This window comes from Ostrinia nubilalis, chromosome 25 (assembly GCF_963855985.1).
Source record: "Ostrinia nubilalis chromosome 25, ilOstNubi1.1, whole genome shotgun sequence".
Taxonomy (NCBI): Eukaryota; Metazoa; Arthropoda; class Insecta; order Lepidoptera; family Crambidae; genus Ostrinia; species Ostrinia nubilalis.
Window position 1 is genome coordinate 9,670,233 of NC_087112.1, and position 19,975 is coordinate 9,690,207.

General features: G+C 41.6%; 1 protein-coding gene across 1 annotated transcript in view; it reads right to left on the minus strand.

Moving 5' to 3' along the window:
* The window catches only part of LOC135084040 (solute carrier family 12 member 9), a 41,884-nt gene that overhangs the window by 21,190 nt on the left and 719 nt on the right, over positions 1-19,975 (minus strand). Inside the window, exons 2-9 of the mRNA XM_063978783.1 lie at positions 18,441-18,578; positions 10,973-11,095; positions 7,302-7,436; positions 6,637-6,771; positions 4,904-5,085; positions 4,169-4,198; positions 2,309-2,513; positions 1,485-1,664 (exon numbers count right to left, since the gene is read on the minus strand). Of these exons, the coding sequence (XP_063834853.1) occupies positions 1,485-1,664; positions 2,309-2,513; positions 4,169-4,198; positions 4,904-5,085; positions 6,637-6,771; positions 7,302-7,436; positions 10,973-11,095; positions 18,441-18,561 (1,111 nt within the window). The 5' untranslated portion in view covers positions 18,562-18,578. The remainder of the gene's footprint in view (positions 1-1,484; positions 1,665-2,308; positions 2,514-4,168; positions 4,199-4,903; positions 5,086-6,636; positions 6,772-7,301; positions 7,437-10,972; positions 11,096-18,440; positions 18,579-19,975) is intronic.

Consider the following 19,975-nt stretch of genomic DNA (forward strand, 5'->3'; position numbering starts at 1 on the left):
AACCTCTCGAAACAAAACGCTTCTTTTTCTTCTTCACGAAACAAAACTCAAAGCAATCAATAAACAAATTTTTGGACAATTTCACAGCGCCATCTAGTCCAAAAGTAGGCAACTAATATGCTTGTGTGGTGCTCGCATAATGGATATTCTTTTTTATAATTTATTTATTAAATTAAATACATGGTACCTACATATTATACATAGTTACACCCAGATCCGTCAAAGAAATTAAAATTCATCATTTCAATTTCTGCTCGGCCGGCCGACTCGAAACAGCCTCTCGGCATAGTATCAAATGTATTTGGTCGCCGTACAAATCACCGCTTTACGACACGAACGCACGTAAACGTCACGGCGGGAAAAATGACACAGGTCTTGCCTTGACGGGCGCTCGCGCCATACTAATCGATGTCGGCTTGCGCATTGTAATTTATACTGATATTCACATCAATATTTTGACAAAGTGGTTACTAATATTTAAACAATAACTGTAGAAATCAATTCTACAATGAATATTCTTTATTTTGAGATACTTTTATTGCAGTTATTGCTGTGTTTTTAAACCAAAAACCACGATCAAAATGTGACGTTAATCTTCAAATTTGCCAAATTATTTTTATATTTTACTCAATAATGGTAATGAAATTCAAGAATCTATTTCATTAATGGACTACAAGAATATATGTCCGATGATTACTATATATTTTTAAGCTTATTATATGAGCATAAATAATAGATACAGGACTTTGAAAATGAGTCTGCGGCAATTTTTCCGTAAAATGGTTGTGGGAGATGGGGCACTGTGAATTAAGCAAAAGAGTTTTAGTAAATCCGTTTCATTAATGGTCAACACTAAGGATTGACCTATCTTTCGCAGTTATTAAATAATCTCTGGGTGTTGCTTAAGATAGTAATTCATGCTTCCAAAATCTTAGAAATTCGCACGAAAATGTAAAATGGCTCTTAAGAACACCATTTTCATGTCATTTTTTACGCAGTCGCTATGACGTTTGTTGTAAACTCGCAGGGGGCATACCGTTCGCCTTAGCTCTCGAGGCACGATCTATTCGTGTAATAACAATAATTATTATTAAATCAACTGGTTATTAAAATCTACCACCCACAAGGTTTTTGACGACCTCTTAAAGGTAGCAGGAAGGCGCTGAATGCAGGCCGCCACCAACCGGCCATTGTGGAAATCATTGGGGAGGCCTATGTTCAGTAGTGGACGTCCTATGGCTGAAATGATGATGATGATTAAATGAGGGCTATCGTTTTAGCGCTCACCAGTTAGCGCCACTGTAGAGTAAGGTCCTGTCACTTGCTAGTAGCGAAGACAGTGGCACCAACTGGTGAGCGCTAAAGTGGTAGGAGGACTATCGCATTTGTACTCATCAAGATGGCGCCACTGTAGAGTAAGGTCCTGTCAATCGCCAGGGGTGCCAACTGTTAAGTATAAAAACGATAGCCCTCATTGTCCTTACCCACAGCAATAAAAGGCGGCCACACGTTAATGGGCAGCAGGTATACATAGTTGTTCTGTAACAGTTCCCTCGTGCAAGTGGCAGCGGTGAGCAGACTGAGAGCGGCGTAGGACACGCCCGTAAATAACAGCGCTGTTAGCGTGCCCATTGGGATGCTTTTGGACGGGTTCTTTAGTTCACCTGGGGAATAGAACGGTAGTTTTAAGTATGAAACCCGTAATAATACAGAAATATTTATTTGAAATAAAAAGGGAACAAAAACATAGAACATAATATAACAAATATACCTATCAATTTCTTAAAATGTAATTTGACCAATCATGTATCTTACCATTATTGTATGCCCATGCGGCGGAACACAGCTGATCTATCATACAAATTTAATGACCTGACTTATGTACCTGTGATTTCACAATAAACACAATTTGAATTTGAATTTGAAATAGTCACAGACGAGAGATGGAACGGCAGTTTTAAGTTTTATGGATGAAATCCTTAATAATACATTTTTTTTATCCACAACGAGGAAGCTCTTGGCCTGTATCTTACCTGATGGTAAGTGACGATCAGGCCGAAGGTGGAAGCGAGCTTCACCCGGAATCCTCAACCACGGAGGAACTGGCTATCTTACCTCTAACTGCCGGAACACAACAATACTGTTAACATTGTTGTTATGGCGACAGACTTAAGTAAGATGGTGGTAGCTAGCCAGGCGGACTTAGAACAAGCCCTACCACCAACCAAACCGAACAGAAAAATCTGTCCGATTCTGATACGCGGCTATCAAAACTAGTCATTTAAATGGAAAACAATAAGTCTCTTACCGCTCATATTAGCGCCAGCCATGACCCCAGTAACTCCAATGAACAGCACTCCAAACACCGAAGCGAAGTCCACCATAGACCCATCGCTGGTGGTGTAGTCCTGCCCATAAGACGGGTAGAGGTTCCCCATAAACGTCTCCTTGCTAAGGCCGGTGTAGTTGAAGCTGGTCATGTTGGTTAATAAGTTCGTGTCTGGTTTCGCGATCTGGGGACGAAGAAAATAATAAAATTATTGTGTGCGTACCGGAAAACGCAACGTGGGACGTTCACCCACAAGGTGGGCCGACGACATCATAAAGGTAGCAGGGAAGCGCTGGACGCAGGCCGTTACCAGATCAACATGGAAAACATTGGGGGAGGCCTATGTTCAGCAGTGGAAGACGTCCTATGGCTGAAATGATGATGATGATTGTTTAAGATGCTGGTAGTGTGTTAGACAACAAGGAGAGGTGTACGTGGATATTTGAGACTAGTATCAGCTGTTAGTTGCTAGACTCAAGACTCATCACAAGCTTAAAAGGCAATTTGGAAGATCCGGGGCTTGCCATGATGCGTTAGACAGCGATAAGGACATTTGAGAATGGTTTCGGCTGTCTGTAGCTAAACTCAAGACTGATAGACAGCGACGAGGAATACGTAGACATGTGAGGCTAGTTTCAGCTGTAAGTAGCTAAACCCAAAACTGCATGATCTCGAGCTTGAGAGGAAGCGTCTTTAAAACCAGTCGAGATTGCGATGTAATCGGAAACGTATGTAGATTTTTTAATGAATTAGACAAAGAAGTCGAATGAACGAGCAAATGAATGAATGAACGAAGAGTGAATGATGAACAAATGAGTGATGGAAGAACATTTGAAGATTTAATTTTTTGTATGACTGTGGAGGACACTCACGCTCTGTGGAGGGGTAACCACGAAGCTGACGAAGGCACTGGCCAGGCAGACCAGCATGGTGGCCCAGATGGCCAGGCTGGTGCGAGCGAACAGCGCCGCGCCCGCCAGCGACACGCCCAGTCCGGCGCCGTTCAGTAACGACCGGTATATAGCGACGAGTGATGGACAGTTGGGAACAGCTTGTGTGTTAGCGACGAGGAATACGCGGACATTTGAGACTAGTTTCAGTTGTAACTAAACTCAAGACTGGTTTCAAACGAGGAACTTAGGTGCATAGCGACAAGAGGTGCGGGGACAGATGAGGATAGTTTGAGATGCTAGAAGCTAGACCCAAGACTGATCTCGAGAATAAGAGACATAGTTTCTGTTGCTTGTTGCTAAATCCAAGGCTGATAGCAACGAGGACAGTTGAGAATGGTTTCAGTTGTCTGTAGCTAGACTCAAGACTGATAGATAACGACGAGGAATACGCGGACATTAGAGACAAGATTCAGCTGCAAGTAGCTAGATCCAAGACTGAACTCAAGCATGAAAGGCTGCGTCTTTCGAAACCTGTTGGGATCACGACCTAATCCAAAATTTACTTAGATTTTTGAACGAATGGTAGAATAAAAAAGTCGAATTAATGTGTGAATGAACAATATATAAATGACTAAAAAACCTAAAGTTGAATGATGATCGAACGAAGAGTGAATGAATGAACGAAATGTGAATAAATGAACAAACGAAGAGTGAATGAATGAGTGATAAAAGAACACTTCTTTGATTGTTTTAAATCAGTGTGGAAGCCACTCACGCTCTGCGGAGGGGTGACCACGAAGCTGACGAAGGCACTGGCCAGGCAGACCAGCATGGTGGCCCAGATGGCCAGGCTGGTGCGAGCGAACAGCGCCGCGCCCGCCAGCGACACGCCCAGTCCGGCGCCGTTCAGTAACGACCGGTATATAGCGACGAGGGATGCGGAGACAGTTGAGAATGTATTCAGCCCAAGACCAATCTCGAGAACAAGATACCTTTGACATAGTTTCAGAAGCTTGTCGCTAAACCTAAGATTGATACATAGCAACGAGAAGTGTTGATACATAGCACAGTTGAGACTAGCCTCAGCTGTTTGTAGCTAATCTTAAGGCTGATAGCGACAAGGGTAAGGGAACCTTTGAGAACAGTTTCAGCTACATGTAGCTAGATCCAAGACTGATCTCAAGCTTAAGAGACAGTGTCTTTGAAAATCTTCCGGGGTCATGATCTAATGCGAAAGCTACAAAGGTTTCTGGATAGCGACAAGGGTTAAACCTTTGAGAACAGTTTCAGCTGCATGTAGTATTGTAGCTAGATCCAAGACTGAACTCAAGCTTAAGAGACAGACAGTGTCTTTGAAAAAAAATTGAAAGACAGAGACGAGGAATACGTGGACATTTGAGAGCAGTATCAGCTGTGTGTAGCTAGATCGAAGACTGATCTCAAGCTTGAGAGGCTACGTCTTTGAAAACTAGTCAGGATCACGATATAATCCGAAATCTACGTAGATTTTTCAACGAATATTAGAATAGAGGAGTCGAATGAATGAGTGAATGAACGAAGAGGGAATGATTGAACTAACGAAGAGTGAATGAATGAATGAATGAGTGATATAATAACACTTTTTTCGTATTATTGATTATTATCGTAGCAAGCCACTCACGCTCTGCGGAGGTGTAACCACGAAGCTGACGAAGGCACTGGCCAGGCAGACCAGCATGGTGGCCCAGATGGCCAGGCTGGTGCGAGCGAACAGCGCCGCGCCCGCCAGCGACACGCCCAGTCCGGCGCCGTTCAGTAACGACCGGTATAGGAACCGGTACCACCAGCTGTCCGGGATGCCAGGATTCGGGTGGACTAGGTAGCCTGAAATATTACATTAAAAGTCATGAGTATAGCCATGATAGCCGAACGGTGAAGGGGTCGGACTGGCCGACTCGAGATCCGAGGAAAGCAAGTTTGAACCCCACCGCCGCTCGACTATTGTGGTGAGCCCACTCGTAACACAAGCTTATTTAGCTTAACACGAGGGGCTAACGGGCCTAATAGTAATTTGTGCAATACAAATTGCTAATATTTTTTTTTTCATAAAAAAAGAGTTATTTAGCAAATAGGCTTTTAAAAAGGCTGTTAGATATGCCAGTATTACTTTAACCCTACCACTGGTTCGGGGCAATAAAAGGCCAATGCTGAGAAGAAGCGCCATGAAATCAGTCGAGTCGAAAAGATTTTTCGCTCAAAACAGTGATAGCAGTTCTGAACCCTTAGGGAGGGGAATTTAATATGACTCTGCTGTCTACTTGTAATTTCAATGCTTTTCAAATGTAGGTACTTACAGACGACGGCATGGCATTGTCAAGGTAAACACTATGAGGTCTTAAGCAGATGTAATAGATGCGTCTGTACTTTCAGACTTTTTACCCACTTTTACACGTCTCAATCTTGACACAGTTCAGCACCGAAAATTAACAAAAAAAACTCAACCACTATTGGCTCTGTGCACGATTACAGCGCCAACTAGCGTCCACAACTTTGTGGGCTCTGTCACATTGACATTTAGGTCGTCTATTTGTGAAAAAATATCGAAATGAAAAAATAACAAATATTTTCGACTAATAAATTGTTGTGATACCACGATTTGGGTGGAAAAAAGGTTTTGAAATCATTTTGGTCATTCAAATCAAATGAGGTAAGTCCAAAAAGTGTTTAATTTTGATTGTGTCAGGGTTTGTTTACTTCATTTATAGTTGTAGTTTTACAGTAAAACGAAAAGAAAAAGCTACTTTAACGGTTTCATTATATAACAGTAAATATATTTAAATGTTTCTGTATCGCTAGTAATAAATTAAATATCTTTTTCAGATCGAAATGAGTATTGTTTTGAAGACCGGGTTTGTGAGTGTTACAATATCAAATTCCAACCACAAACCGTATTTAAAGGAAAGTTGTTGGTATTGGCTGGACAAGTCCGAGATGTAGAAGAATTAAGAACAAAACAAGGGCAGAGTTCAATAATTCACGCTCTCATCATAAGGCAAACATCTGTGCACAACAAATACTGTGACTCATTTTTGTACTACCACGTTGTATAGTCTAGTTATTTCCAAATTGTAAACGGCTATTAAACCAGCCCTATCGAAATACAGTCCACTCTTTTATTTAAGTTCCCAGTAGAACCCTTTTCATGCGATTAATTAATGATATTAAAATGTATTAAGTAAAATCGCTTTGCCATTGACAGATACATCTGATGACAGAGCTTACATTATTTCTACTTTTGACCACCATGAGCGCTGCGATAGATTATGTTACCCCCACCTAGTACTTCGCACCCAGCGAATTGTGAGGTATTTTCAGATGGTTCAAATATGAAGATGAAGCAACCAGGCAATCAAAACACACTCTAATGTCACTCACCATTAGGTCCAAAATTCTCCACCAGCGCTTCAGTGCACGCCGATATACAGAGGGCGCTGGAGACGACGTTTGCGAAGAAGAACAGAGTTCCGATGGCGCCACCGAACTCTGGACCTAAAGTCCTGCTTATCATGACTGGAAATTGGTTCAGGAAATTACGAGTAGTATTCATCTCAGACGGTGAAAAAATCAAACAAGATAGAAACGGTTCCCTTTTTCTGTTGTGAGGTAAGGAACCCAAAAATTAATATTCATGTGAGTAATATTTTAATGACTTTTGTAGTAAATTTCGAGTCTAATAAATTACTTTCATATCGTTTTATACTTAACAGTTGGCACCACTGGCGAATGACAGGATCTTACTCTGTGGCTATCCTGGTGAGTGAAAATGCGATAGACCTCTTTTACCTCAGTTGGCAACTGTCTTAGCCACTAGCAAGTGACAGGACCTCACTCTACAGTGGCGCTATTCATTACCTAATTATACTGGGTGTTTTTCTATAATAGTATGTACTTAACCAGATAAAATAGGTTGATTCTGCTGCTCAAATACAACTACTTTTCAAACAAAGAGACCCTTTATGAAATTCTCAGATTTGGATTGACCATTTTGATTGATCAAGTATGAAAATAACACATTACATTTTGTTATTATAAAAGGATACAATAAACCCCCCCTCCCTCCACCGCTCCATTGGTCGACACGGCACAAATAGACGTCACTGTGAACAGCACAATCAGGTAGGCCAGGCCGAATTGCGCAAGCGTCACTAGAAGACCCGCGTTGCCGACTAGGTAGCCTGGAAAGAGGAAAGAAATAAGTCAGGCTTTTAGTGGAAACTAGCGGCCGCCCGCGACTTCGTACGCGTGAATCCCGTTTTACCCCCTTAGGGGTGGAGTTTCGTAAAATTCTTTCTTAGCGGATGCCTACGTCATAACATCTACCTGCATGCCAAATTTCAGCCTGATCCATCCAGTGGTTTGGGCTGTGCGTTGATAGATCTATCACTATGTCAGTCAGTCAATCAGTTAGTCACCTTTATGACAAGACTATTCCCACCTCTCGTTCACACCGCTGCAACTCCTATGTAGCCAGGATCTACAGCTTGACCGCCAATAAAAACACAAACAGTGAAGGTCAAGTTTGTCCCGGGAGAAAATTAAACTGTTATTGGATAGAGCCGCAACGAAATTAATCAGAAGAACATAAGAGGAGTTCGAAGTCGTTTTATTGGAAATAGCTAAAACTCATGAAGGATGTCTCACTACATAGCTACTCACTAACTTTTTGCAGGAATTCTGTATTACTGGATCAAGCAAAACTAGATTGCCGTGGGAAAGGGCCCTTAGTCCAGATCAATATTCAGAAACAATTATAATTTAAATTCGATTTATTGTATAACAAAAGACTGTATAGAGAAATTATTTACCGCCCAGTATTTACCATGTGACAAGCAAATAAATAAATAATCCACTGTAAAATGTCATGGATTAAATTATTCAAGCAAATACAATTTGATTATACTCGTATTTCATCAAATTACTAGTATTCCAGTTTATTTATATTAACTAACAAGGAATTTTATTAACCTTTTACATTCGACTAATTAACAACTGTTTATACTATCAACATAGCAATAAAATTATGTCAACTATCCAGCGCATGCGTCCTAGATCGCGCGTGTTGTGAGTTATGTCGATGCGATAACGTTTGAACACATTGCAAGCGATTATAATAATTTATAATTAATGCTTCAATCACACCAACGCGTGCAGATCGCAAACGCCGGCGCGATCATAGGGAAATGACAGGTCGCGTGAGCTGTAATTCGTCGCGCGACCTGTCATTGGCCTTTGATCGCGCCGCGATGGCGATCTGTACGCTTTGGTGTGGTTGAAGCTTAAGGAAGAAGCGACCCCGAATACAAACCTAGTCTACGGGTATAATTTTCTGTATACATGACAGTACACCAAGCTGAACGAGTCACTTATGTAGAGAAATATACAGGGCGTGGAAACGATAAGTGATCTCACTCGATTATTTGTAAAATATACAAGATTTCGAAAAACAATCTTTTCCGTATTATTAATGTATTCATACAAAGAATCATAATTATAGACAAAACCTTGGCAATGAACCGTAAGTAGATTAGAGGCCTTAATTAATTTAAGTAATTCCTTGTTTATTGGATTATAATGATGTGTGTCAATTTCTACCCACAGTCAAAAGTGTTCAGAAAGAAACAATAATATTATGTACTTAAAACGACACATGAATTTATAAACAACTTAGGTAGTTGTTAATAAGACTATTCTACTATTTTGGTACTTAGTTTTGTTAATTTTTATTGAAAAGAAAGAAAATTCAAGTTAAAACTTTTAATGACAATGAAAACTGAATTTTATGTATATTTTAGATAGGTTTTTGCTACTAGATATTATCCAATAAATCTTATAATTAAAAGCATTAAAAGTCACTGAATTGAAAGAGTTATAAACATTATTTCTTTTGCTGGTGAAAGTATTCCACTGCTATAATATGTTCACCAGTATCATATTAGTATGCGTACACAACGCATTTGCTATACGCACAGCACATCTAGCTAAATACTGATCTTATGTAGTGGCAATAGAGACTATTTCACAAAAAATATAGACTGGAATGCTGATGACTGTGCATTCATCAGACTATAAAATTTTCTTGCAAAAATGAACCCTGTTATAACTACATAAAACTATAGCTACTATTTTACAAAAGAGTATAGTCTGGAATGCTGATGGATGACTGTACATTCGCTGGCACATCGGTCTAAACTTTTCTTGCAGAAATGAACCCTATGTAACTACAATAAGACTATTGCATGAAGCTTTGTGTGCCTACTTGAATATACAGTCACTATTGTTATTCAATACGGATGGAAGAATTTGAAACAAGTACCATTAGTGGTTTGTAAATAATGACTCTTTCTTGATAGATATTGAACGTGCGTTTTATTTTTGTCCGTACACAATCTACATTTTCTTCAAAACAAAGTCCATGTTTGGTTCTCGGGATAAGTAATGAGGTGTGACACTACCAATCAATTAGGATATACATAGTTTTTGAGCTGTCAAAACGATATTCCTTTACAGGAATGCCCACATTTGAAGTCATTCTTAGGTTCTGTTTTTCAAAGTCGACTGACTGAATTCAAATCATAAAAGCGAAATGAGACAGCTCGTGTCGTGATATAATAATTGTTTATTAGTTATAATCGAAACTTTTAAACGGACAGTTCAACACAAAATGGCAATAGGGCAGACGCAGTACTACAATGTTGCAATGAGAGAAAACCCACCAATGTCAAACTATCCTCGATTAGTGTCGCTCTCACTGATAATGATGACAGACGCCGACCTTGGGACGGAGCATGGACCGAAAACTTTGATAACGTCCAACGAAAACAGACTCTGGACTGGGTGTTTTGGTACTCAATAAATATGTTTTTTGCTTGGAACTGAGTCTGCTATTGAGTTCAATCTCACTCGTAAGCCTAGGCGCAGACCACCGACTTTTAGTTGGCCGATAGTTGGGTCGGGCTGTCAATCAGTATGAGCATGTATGGAAATGCGCACATTACACCGATTTGGTATCGGCCGATTCTTCATACAAATTAAAATCGGGCACAACTATCGGGCAACTAAAAATTGATAGTCTGCTCCGGCTAAGGGTCCCCACAGACCGCAGACTTTTTATCGATCGATAGTTTTGTCAGCTCCTAATGTTAAGATGTGTCTTTTCAATGGGACAATAGCTAATGACCTTGTCTATGGACTGCCGATTCAAGGGTCGGTAGTTCAATCACCGTCAACTTCAGGAACATTTGTGATGAACCTTCTCCTAAGCATTATGCATTATTTATGTATTAAGAAATTAAAAAACTAAAATACTTTAAATACAAAATAATTGGGGCAATTAATAGGTAGTAACATCCTGTACATTTAATAATGAACATCCTGAACTGTGTGTAACAATATGTGAGACCGGTTCAATAATTCCTCCGGACAGTCAGTAAAGACAAGCAAAAGGGTTTTACACACTTTTGTCTTACTACTAGGCTACTATGTCATTCATACGTGGAATTATACAACAACTTTATGATTAACCCTTGACCACACTCTGAAGCGAACCGAAGATTCGCGATTCGCGATGTACGAGTATGTAGCCGTACACTTTCGGTGCTTTTTTGCATAGTCGCAAGACTTCACTCCGCTAATACTAGTCAAATCAAAATCGCCCTAATACTACCACAATATGTGTGGCTCAGGGATTAGTGGTAGAAAAAGCAAGACTTACCCATTCGAATAAATATCAAAGCGCTGAACATAGACAGCACCACGGGACAGAAGACACCAGCGAACGTGCCCACCTTCTTGATCCCTGGACGCTCTGCCCGGAATTCCCCGAACTCCACATATCCTGAAATTTTTACATGATTTAACAGTTAGCTATGTAAGAGAAGACAGGGTCTGATGGCAGTAAGAAGAAGAAGAAGCATTTCTGAATCAGTCATCGGCACATAAAACACAAAAGTCCAAGTCAAGACAATAATAACTCGAATCTCCATTTCGTTGGACTGCGTCGGATTTATTAGGAAAGTCCCGTCCTTCTGGTGGGGAAAGTCCCACATGAAATGAAGCATAGTGGAACTTCATCTTCCAAGTTTTATGGGACAAAAGGATTGAATTGACAAATAGATCTAATTTGTTTTAAGACAGTGCATGGTGACTGAGTTTTCTGCGAGTGTTGCGACGTTTCTTCTCAGCATTTGCCAAATGAAGAGCTAGGTAGGGAAAAAAATAATGAGACATTTAAAGGCCCCACGAGTAATTGACGACTTGCTGCTGATTTAATTATATCCTAGAAAAATACAGACAATAATTTGATTGATTAAGAGTACAAAAGTCGTTACAGTTTGTTTCCCTACCATCTTTCCAACACTGATCACCCTCCGCACTTTTCTCCGCCATTATCACAATTCACAACACGTATGAACACGAGGGGCGTCCAATTTGCACTAAGTAATAAGTAAAGTAAACATTTAGGTATTAGTAGAGTAATAACCGAAGCTTATCTGTTCAATGTTTATTAACCTTGGGTCTTTAAACAATGGCCGCAGGTGTTACGCCAATATGAATTACGGATACGTAAGTATGCCAGCACCTTTGTTTTATGGGGGTTTGAGGCGAAGGTAATGTAAAATTGAGTGGCGACCACGAGCTGGAAGACGTAGCGTGGGCAGGCCTCCCACTAGGTGGACCGACGATCTGGTAAAGGTCGCGGGAAGTACCTGGATGCAAGCGGCGCAGGACCGGTCTTTGTGGAAATCCTTGGGGGAGGCCTTTGTCCAGCAGTGGACGTCTTTCGGCTGAAACGAACGAACGAACGAATGTAAAAAGCGGTCGGCATTTCTGGCATGCAATTTAAACTCATTTAAATGAAATGGAATGCTGCCTTATGAATTCAAATGATTGCATTCTAGCCACGAACATGTTAAGAGTCTTTTTCATTCGGTTGCTGGGAGGCCTACTGCTTTCACCCATCGCTAAATCTATATCTGTCCTCTCTAGCTGTATGCTACTTAAAAAGAAGTGCTAGGAAGGCGACCATTAAGAATCCCAGTGCGTTCAAAACTAAAAGAAACTAGAACTTTCCCCTGCCGGGCGGTTAAAGGGTGACCGACTGCATTGTCATCTTTTATATCAATTCTCTTTAGCACTGCATACAATACGCGTCAGTGATCAGAGTTCTTATAATCTAAACTAAAAAATATTCCTACCTTCCCCTGTCGCTAAGACATCTTCCTCTATCAAGTCTGCGAGTCAAGACCTTCCTTTGCCAACGGGACTATTCCCACCTCTCGTTCCCACCACTGCAACTCCTGTGTAGCCAGGATCTACAGCTTGACCGCCACAAAAACCCAACCAATGAAGGTCAAGTTTGTCCCGGGGGAAAGTTAAACTGTCATTGGACCCGCAACGAAATTAATCAGAAGAACATAGGAGGAGTTCGAAATTAAGGTTCGACTTCCCTCCATTGCAAAGCGGATGACAGGTGACAAACAAAGGTTTAAAACCTTTAAGAAAAAGATTATGCACCACGGACAATAAATTAAATTAAGGGGGCCTATCTTATGAGCAATTAGCAACTACCTGCCAATAATATTTTTCACAAAATCGCTTAAAAGCACGGAAATTTTTCCTTGTCGCGACAAGATCGGTGTAATAAATTGCGGAAACAGATGTATGTTGTATTGAATTAAGCATTATATCACGTTCATGTTTCCAAAGATCACACTCCCACAAGATATGATGGGCAGACTGCTCATGACTGACATCATCAGTGGAACACTCGCAAAAAGGAGACGGAACTAGTTTGAATTCGTGAAGTTTATGTTTAAAGTTGCCATGTCCCGTGAGGAACTGCGACGTTCATAAGTGCCACTTGTGGTCTAAACTGAATAAATATCTTTTGATTTGATTTGATTTGAAGCAATGGTCGATTTCTAACCATCGCCTAGTTAGACGTTCGCGTACATTCGGGAAGAATTTATATAAGTGACGTCCTTTGACTGACGTATCCCATCTTTTTTGCCATTCATTAAGTAAATCTTCTTCAACGACTACTCGGGAATCAAATAATCGACTTATTTTAGAACGATCGCGGCTATTTAAGAAATCGGAGGTTATATTTTCCCTTGATGCGAAGTACATAGCCGCACGCTTTTGTACCTCTAAGTCGACCGGCAGTACACCAGCCAGGACTGGCAGAGCCTCCGTGCTCACAGTTCTGTAAGCTTTGCAAAGAAAAATCAATGCAAGGCGTTGACTTTGGAGTAGTTTCCGTCGAGCGGCTCCTATAGTAGCTCTGTCAGCCCAAACTGGTGCACCATAGCAAATGGAGCTTAAATAAGTGGCCGAATATATTACTCGGAGGATTTTAAACGTTAGACCCCACGTCGAGGTTGAAATGTGACTTAAGGCATAAAAGTTCTTTTTAGCTTTTTCACCGATCTGTTTAATGTGCTCGACAAAACTAAAGTTTTTCTCTAAAATTAGTCCGAGATAGCAAACAGATTCCCGTTTTTTAACAGTTATTTCATTGAATTTAATGCGAGGCAAAACTTTAAGATTACCTTTTAATAGAAGCTGATAAGTTTTGTGAGGGGCAAACTGCAAACGATTCCTGTCTCCCCATTGAGATATTAAATTCAAGCATGTATCCGCTAGATTTTCAAGCTTTGATCTAGTGTCAGCCTCTATTAAAAGGAGACCGTCATCAGCGTACCCGGTTAACGAACAGCCTTCGGGTAATGGTAATGCTAGAAAATCATCGAAACCCAAATTCCAAAGGTAGGGCCCTAGGACCGATCCTTGGGGACAGCCGCGCGTGAGCACCTTTGATTCAGCATGATGGCCGAGTTTTAATTTAGTTGTACCGTTACAAAAGTACGAGTGCAGTAGTGAATATATATTACTATAGCATCCACGAACTTTCAGTTTTAAGAGCAGGATCGGCCACCAAGCATTGTCGAAGGCACCTGAAATATCGAGGAATATTCCTACAACGTACTTTGCCACCGAGGACGTCACTTTTTGTCTAACAGATATTACTGCATCTGCAGTAGACTTCCCGGCGGTGAAGCCAAACTGCTGCTCGTGAAAAATTGGACCACCCGGTAGCAAACGCGGCACTACTAATCGCTCTAACAGTTTACCTAATGAGGGAAGTAATGTAATAGGTCGGTACGATTTAGGATCTTCGGGCGGTTTGTCACCTCCCTTTGGTATAATTTTAATAAATCCGCGACGCCATATACTCGGAAACACGCCCTCCGAGATACAACGAGTGAAAACATTAAGAATATCCGTTCCGGCTGTTTTACACGCTGCTTTAATCATTTTATTTGATATTTTATCTTCGCCCGATGCTTTGTTTAAGGGTAAACTATTTACTATATCGTAAAACTCATCAAGGCTAGGAATAGAAGACACAGGCGACTCAGGCAGCACCGCAATAGCATTTCTGACGTCCCGATGATAATCGTTATCGTCAGCCACACTATCGTCGGGTATAAGCGCGTTAAGAAGAGCACCTGTTGTTTCCTCTACACCCACCGTATGAGTGTTGTTAATTTTTATGTTAGAAATATAAGCAATATCTAATTTACGGTTAGCTTTGAATTCATGATATATCGGAGACCACGGACCCTCTTTTTCTAATCTCTCGACTGTTTTCCGCAGTAACACGCCCTTGGCTTTAGTTACAGCAGCTCGATAATGGGACCTGGCAACCCTCAAAGAACATAAAGCATTTTCATATGCATCCCCAGTAACATTTGCCTTTCGAAGTGTGTTAAGCTTACGGCGAGCCCGGCGAAACTTTTTCCTAATTTCTACCAGCGATTCATTCCACCAATCACATCTACGTACACCTCTAGTTGGAGCGCGACCAATCGCAACATCTGCACAATACGTAAAAGTATCGGACATAATTTCTGCACTATCAGTCGCGCTCAGGTCGGCACGAGTAAAATCTTTGGCATGAGACGCAAAAAGAGTACTGAAAAAAGCCCAGTCGGCCCCACGACATTTATATCTATAGTTGTTGTTGCACTCATGAACTGTGTCTTGTCGCGACATTGGTTTAAACTCGTACACTATCAAGCGATGATCACTACAAGACGCGTCGGGGAGGACACGCCACCTATCCAGCTGGACGTCTGCGCTAGAAAGCGTGACGTCAATATGAGACTCGCCCGTTGGGCTACTGTAGGTTGGTGGTGCATTAGGGGTGTTGTGAATAACTAAGTTCATTTCAGCTATGAAGTCTTCCACGGCTGAGCGACGCTCCACATCAGTCGAGCGGAGCTTGCCGTGCCAAAGTGGAGATGACGCGTTCGCGTCAACTCCAATGATAACCCTACGCCCTGTTAGGGACTGTAATACAAAGCGTAGGTGGTGTAGATGAGGCCCAACCGGGTCAGAATATTGAAAGTAACAACTCACGACAAATATGGAGAAGGATGGGGAGGATACTTCCGCAACAGCGCAATGCGACGAAGAAAGGTTGGCAATAGACGTTATTGTGAGTGTAGACGCGCGTGACACATATATACCGGCGCGTGCACTGTTATTAATTTGAATAGTTTTGCAGCGCACGCCGACACGCTGATATTGTTCTTGTACTAACACGAGATCTAAGTTGTATTCTACAATAAGTCTGTCCAACTCCAACGTAGCAATTTTATCGTTATGGAGGTTTAATTGGCCTATGGAGACTTTAGCCATAAACAGTATTTAATATTAGTTGTTCTAATTTTGCCTTATAACTCGGACAGTCGGGCGAACCGCTTAAATGGTCGTTTGGTTTTTTAAAACGTTTACATGCCGCGCAAACTGGCTTAAAGTCTTTGGCGGTATTTTTTAATACAATCTTTCGTATCGTGGGCCTCGGCGCAATACCCACAACAGCTAGATTTTTCCGTGCAAAATTTCGCAACATGACCATATTGCTGACATTTCATGCAACGAACTATTTCTACGTCATCGTTAAAGCGACAGGTAGCCCAATCAATAAAAATTTTTTCCTTTGTATTTATCAAATGTTTACGAATCTCGGGCTCGAGCTCTAAACCGATCCATTTCCTACCGTTGTTTAAAACACGACGACGAACTATTTTTGTTGACTTAATAAAATTGTCTTCAGAAATAGACATTTCATCCTTAATATTTTGCCTATACAAAGCTGACATAAATGCGGCGTCTTCTAATGTTGCGGGTACGTCTTTAACAAGAATTCTAGGTCGACGTCCTTTCGGTTTTTCTAAACGTAAGCCCGCGGATTTAATACCGGCGACGGATTGTAACTTTTTAATTTGGTTTTCGTTCGTTACGCGAAGTACTACACCCGCATTTGCCGTTTTCTTTAAACCTACAATTTGAAACCCGTCGTCCGTAGGATTGATCGCTTTCATCAACGCTTGTTTTGTCGCCGATGATGAGCCGAACTCGGCCGAGCGCTCACTAGTGGGATACGCAACGACACAGGGAAGGGGCGTGCGTGTTTCCATTGCCGCAGCGGCCGGAGCGACTTTAGGCATTTTTAGCTTAAGGCTTTCTGCGTAGGTGGGCTTTGAGACATTGCCAATAACATTATTTTGACTACAATTTTTATTGATTTTGGCCTCTAATAAGTCACGTTGCGCGATGGCCAATTTTGTCTCGGTTGATGATGATTTTAATGCCAGTAAAGATACGATTGCCGTGACTCGCTGTGTCATATCCATAACTGTCGACCGATTTTTAACGTCAATTCGCGAACCGAGCGAATTAATGACGACATTTATTTTTGTAAGATACGACGCGGCTTCATTTACTAAGTCGTACTGTGTTTGATCCGGTGCCGTCGAATTATCGTCTAGACCGGGCGAATCCGATAGTTGTACGCGTTTACAAGACGATGGCGACACATTTGTTGGAGATAATGCTTCGCTACGTGTCCTTTTTCCTACACTAGGCGGAGAACGTTGCGTTAAATTGCTACGGAGAAACACTTCGTTAGCGACGTCGACGGGTTGATCGTTGAACAGAGGCATGACGGACGAGTTTATAGTCGGGCGCAATGGAAACGCGCACCGCTGACGCAGCGCGCTTACGGTCGACCCGCCACCTCGGTTGGCGCGGGCCGATTTTATCAAACACCCGCAACGAGAGAAAATAAAAAAGATGTTTACTCACCGAATATTTAACCAGAAAACACAAACGAGGCGATAAATAGACAGAATAACTTACAGTTTCCGTAGTTCGTGTCACATACAAACCGATTATTACACTCACAAACACTTATAAGCGATTTATCTATTTTTATAAGCAAAAACTCCCGAGAGCTCCGTACGCTAGCACTACACCGTGCGGGGCGGGGGGGAAGACCTTCCTTTGCCAGCCAGTTGTGGCCGCATTGATTAGTTCCACATCACACTGCGCGTTAGCGACCAGCGTATTAGAAGACCCAGCTGCGTTCTTCAAAACTAAACAGGGCTGGTACCTTCTCCTGCTGGTGGGTGGCCGGCTTCCAACTTACGTTGTTCAGGTTCCACATTAGTCCTCTCTAAGTCTCGTATTAAGAGTCCAAGCTGCGTCCTTTAAAAAGACTGTTACCTTTCCCCTGTCGGTGATGGGTGGCCGGCTGCTGAGTCTCATTCTCAATTTCCTTATTAGTCCCGGCGCCCTGGATGAGTTGACCCTTGGAGCCAGCGGTTAGCGTAAGAACGTGATAGTTCCAGCTATGAGTTCTTCAAAACTAAAAGACTGTTACCTTCCCCTGCCGGTAATGGGTGGCCAGCAGCCGAGCCATTTTCTCAACTTCAGCCCCGGCGCCCTGAATGAGTTGACCCTTGGAGCCAGCGGCTAGCGTAAGAACGTGAGAGTCCCAGCTATGTGTTCTTCAAAACTAAAAGACTGTTACCTTCCCCTGCCGGTGATGGGTGGCCAGCAGCCGAGCCATTTTCTCAACTTCAGCCCCGGCGCCCTGAATGAGTTGACCCTTGGAGCCAGCGGCTAGCGTAAGAACGTGAGAGTCCCAGCTATGTGTTCTTCAAAACTAAAAGACTAACCTTCCCCTGCCGGTGATGGGTGGCCAGCAGCCGAGCCATTTTCTCAACTTCACCCTTAGCGCCCTGGATAAATAGACCCTTGGAGCCAGCGGCTAGCGTAAGAACGTGATAGTTCCAGCTATGTGTTCTTCAAAACTAAAAGATTTTTACCTTCCCCTGCCGGTCGGTTGATGGGTGGCCGGCTGCTGAGTCGCATCCTCAACTTTCTCATCAGTCCCGGCGCCCTAGATGAGTTGACGCTGGGCGCCAGCGGGTCAAGTGTCTCAGCCATGCTTGATGGCTTCGTCGCTGAAAACAGTTTAGTTCATTAACATAATATTGATAATTAAAAATTCATGATTTGGAATTAACATTAGTTTAAATGTATGTGGGTCACGAAAATAATAAAAATGGGCAGTTCATGTTACGTTGTAACCATCGATGGGAAGGTCGGGAAGTAAGATTTTGAACTGAACAAAATCAAAAATATACCAACACATTTTGCATTTCTAGGCAGAAAATGATAGAACCTAGCATACAAGTAAAAGGCATTAATTGTGTCCATAAATTTTGAGACAGACTACAAGTTCTCAGTCAATTTGTCACGATCAATCACTGGGACATTATTTTAAAGAGAAAATAGCATTGTAGTAATACCTGAAATCTATTACAACCACACTACAAAAGAATACCTATTCAAGCTTTCATGGCCTTAACAAATTGGTCAATATTAACACCGGCAGAGAGATCAAAATCGCCGGTACCGGCAGTGGCAACGGCATTCCGTCGGTTCCACAATCATGTCAATGACCATGACGAAGTCAAGGCCGCGGTTACTGTGATACCTTGAAGAGCGGTAGTTTACGACATCTCTTTAGAGATAGGAAGTCCAAAGTAGTCCCTTGCAGCACTCCTGGTGGCCTATGATGTGACGCACGATATAATCTTATCGACTTTAGACGACAAATGTATCGGCTTATCGTTAATCGATAAAAAGCGTCGATAAGACGATATAATGGCATTCATTCTAAGCTAGCTGGTCATATAATGTGTTTTATACTCCTTAGAAATAGGTCACAAAATTTCTAGAAGCTTACAGCTTCAAAGTGTGGAAAACAGATTTCATTTCAATGATTACATGCAGATGTAAGTCTTCCATGTGTTGTGCTTGTTATTGAACTTGGCAAAGCTGGTTTAGTTATCTTTCTGGTCTGAGATTAAACATTAAGATTGTAAAAACTAAAGACCCTAGTAAATAGACTTTATTGGGAGTCACTGACATGAGAGACAAATGGAAATCAATTCGATTGAATGCTGTACTGTCCTTAATAAACCAGAACCAGAGCATAATTTGATACTTTGACCGATATGTCTGCCCGTAACATCTCACTCTCAAGTTTCCTCAGTTACTCCGTGACCATAGCGCTTGCAACAGTGCTGTAATATCGGAAACTCAAAGTTAAAGGTACTTGGTAGCAATCCCGTCAATAATAATTATTATAATTGATATTTATCAATATTTTCTTGTTTGTGGCATATTTTGTGGTTTAAACCACAACAAAAACAAGTAAGAATTGTAGAATCACTTTCTTTAACTGCTTGCTGCATTGTTAATCAGTCAGCGAGGTAGAACAATGTTTTATTTATGAATTTATTGACACCAATAGTTGACCAAACATCATTAAAAAACAGAAACGGTATAGCCG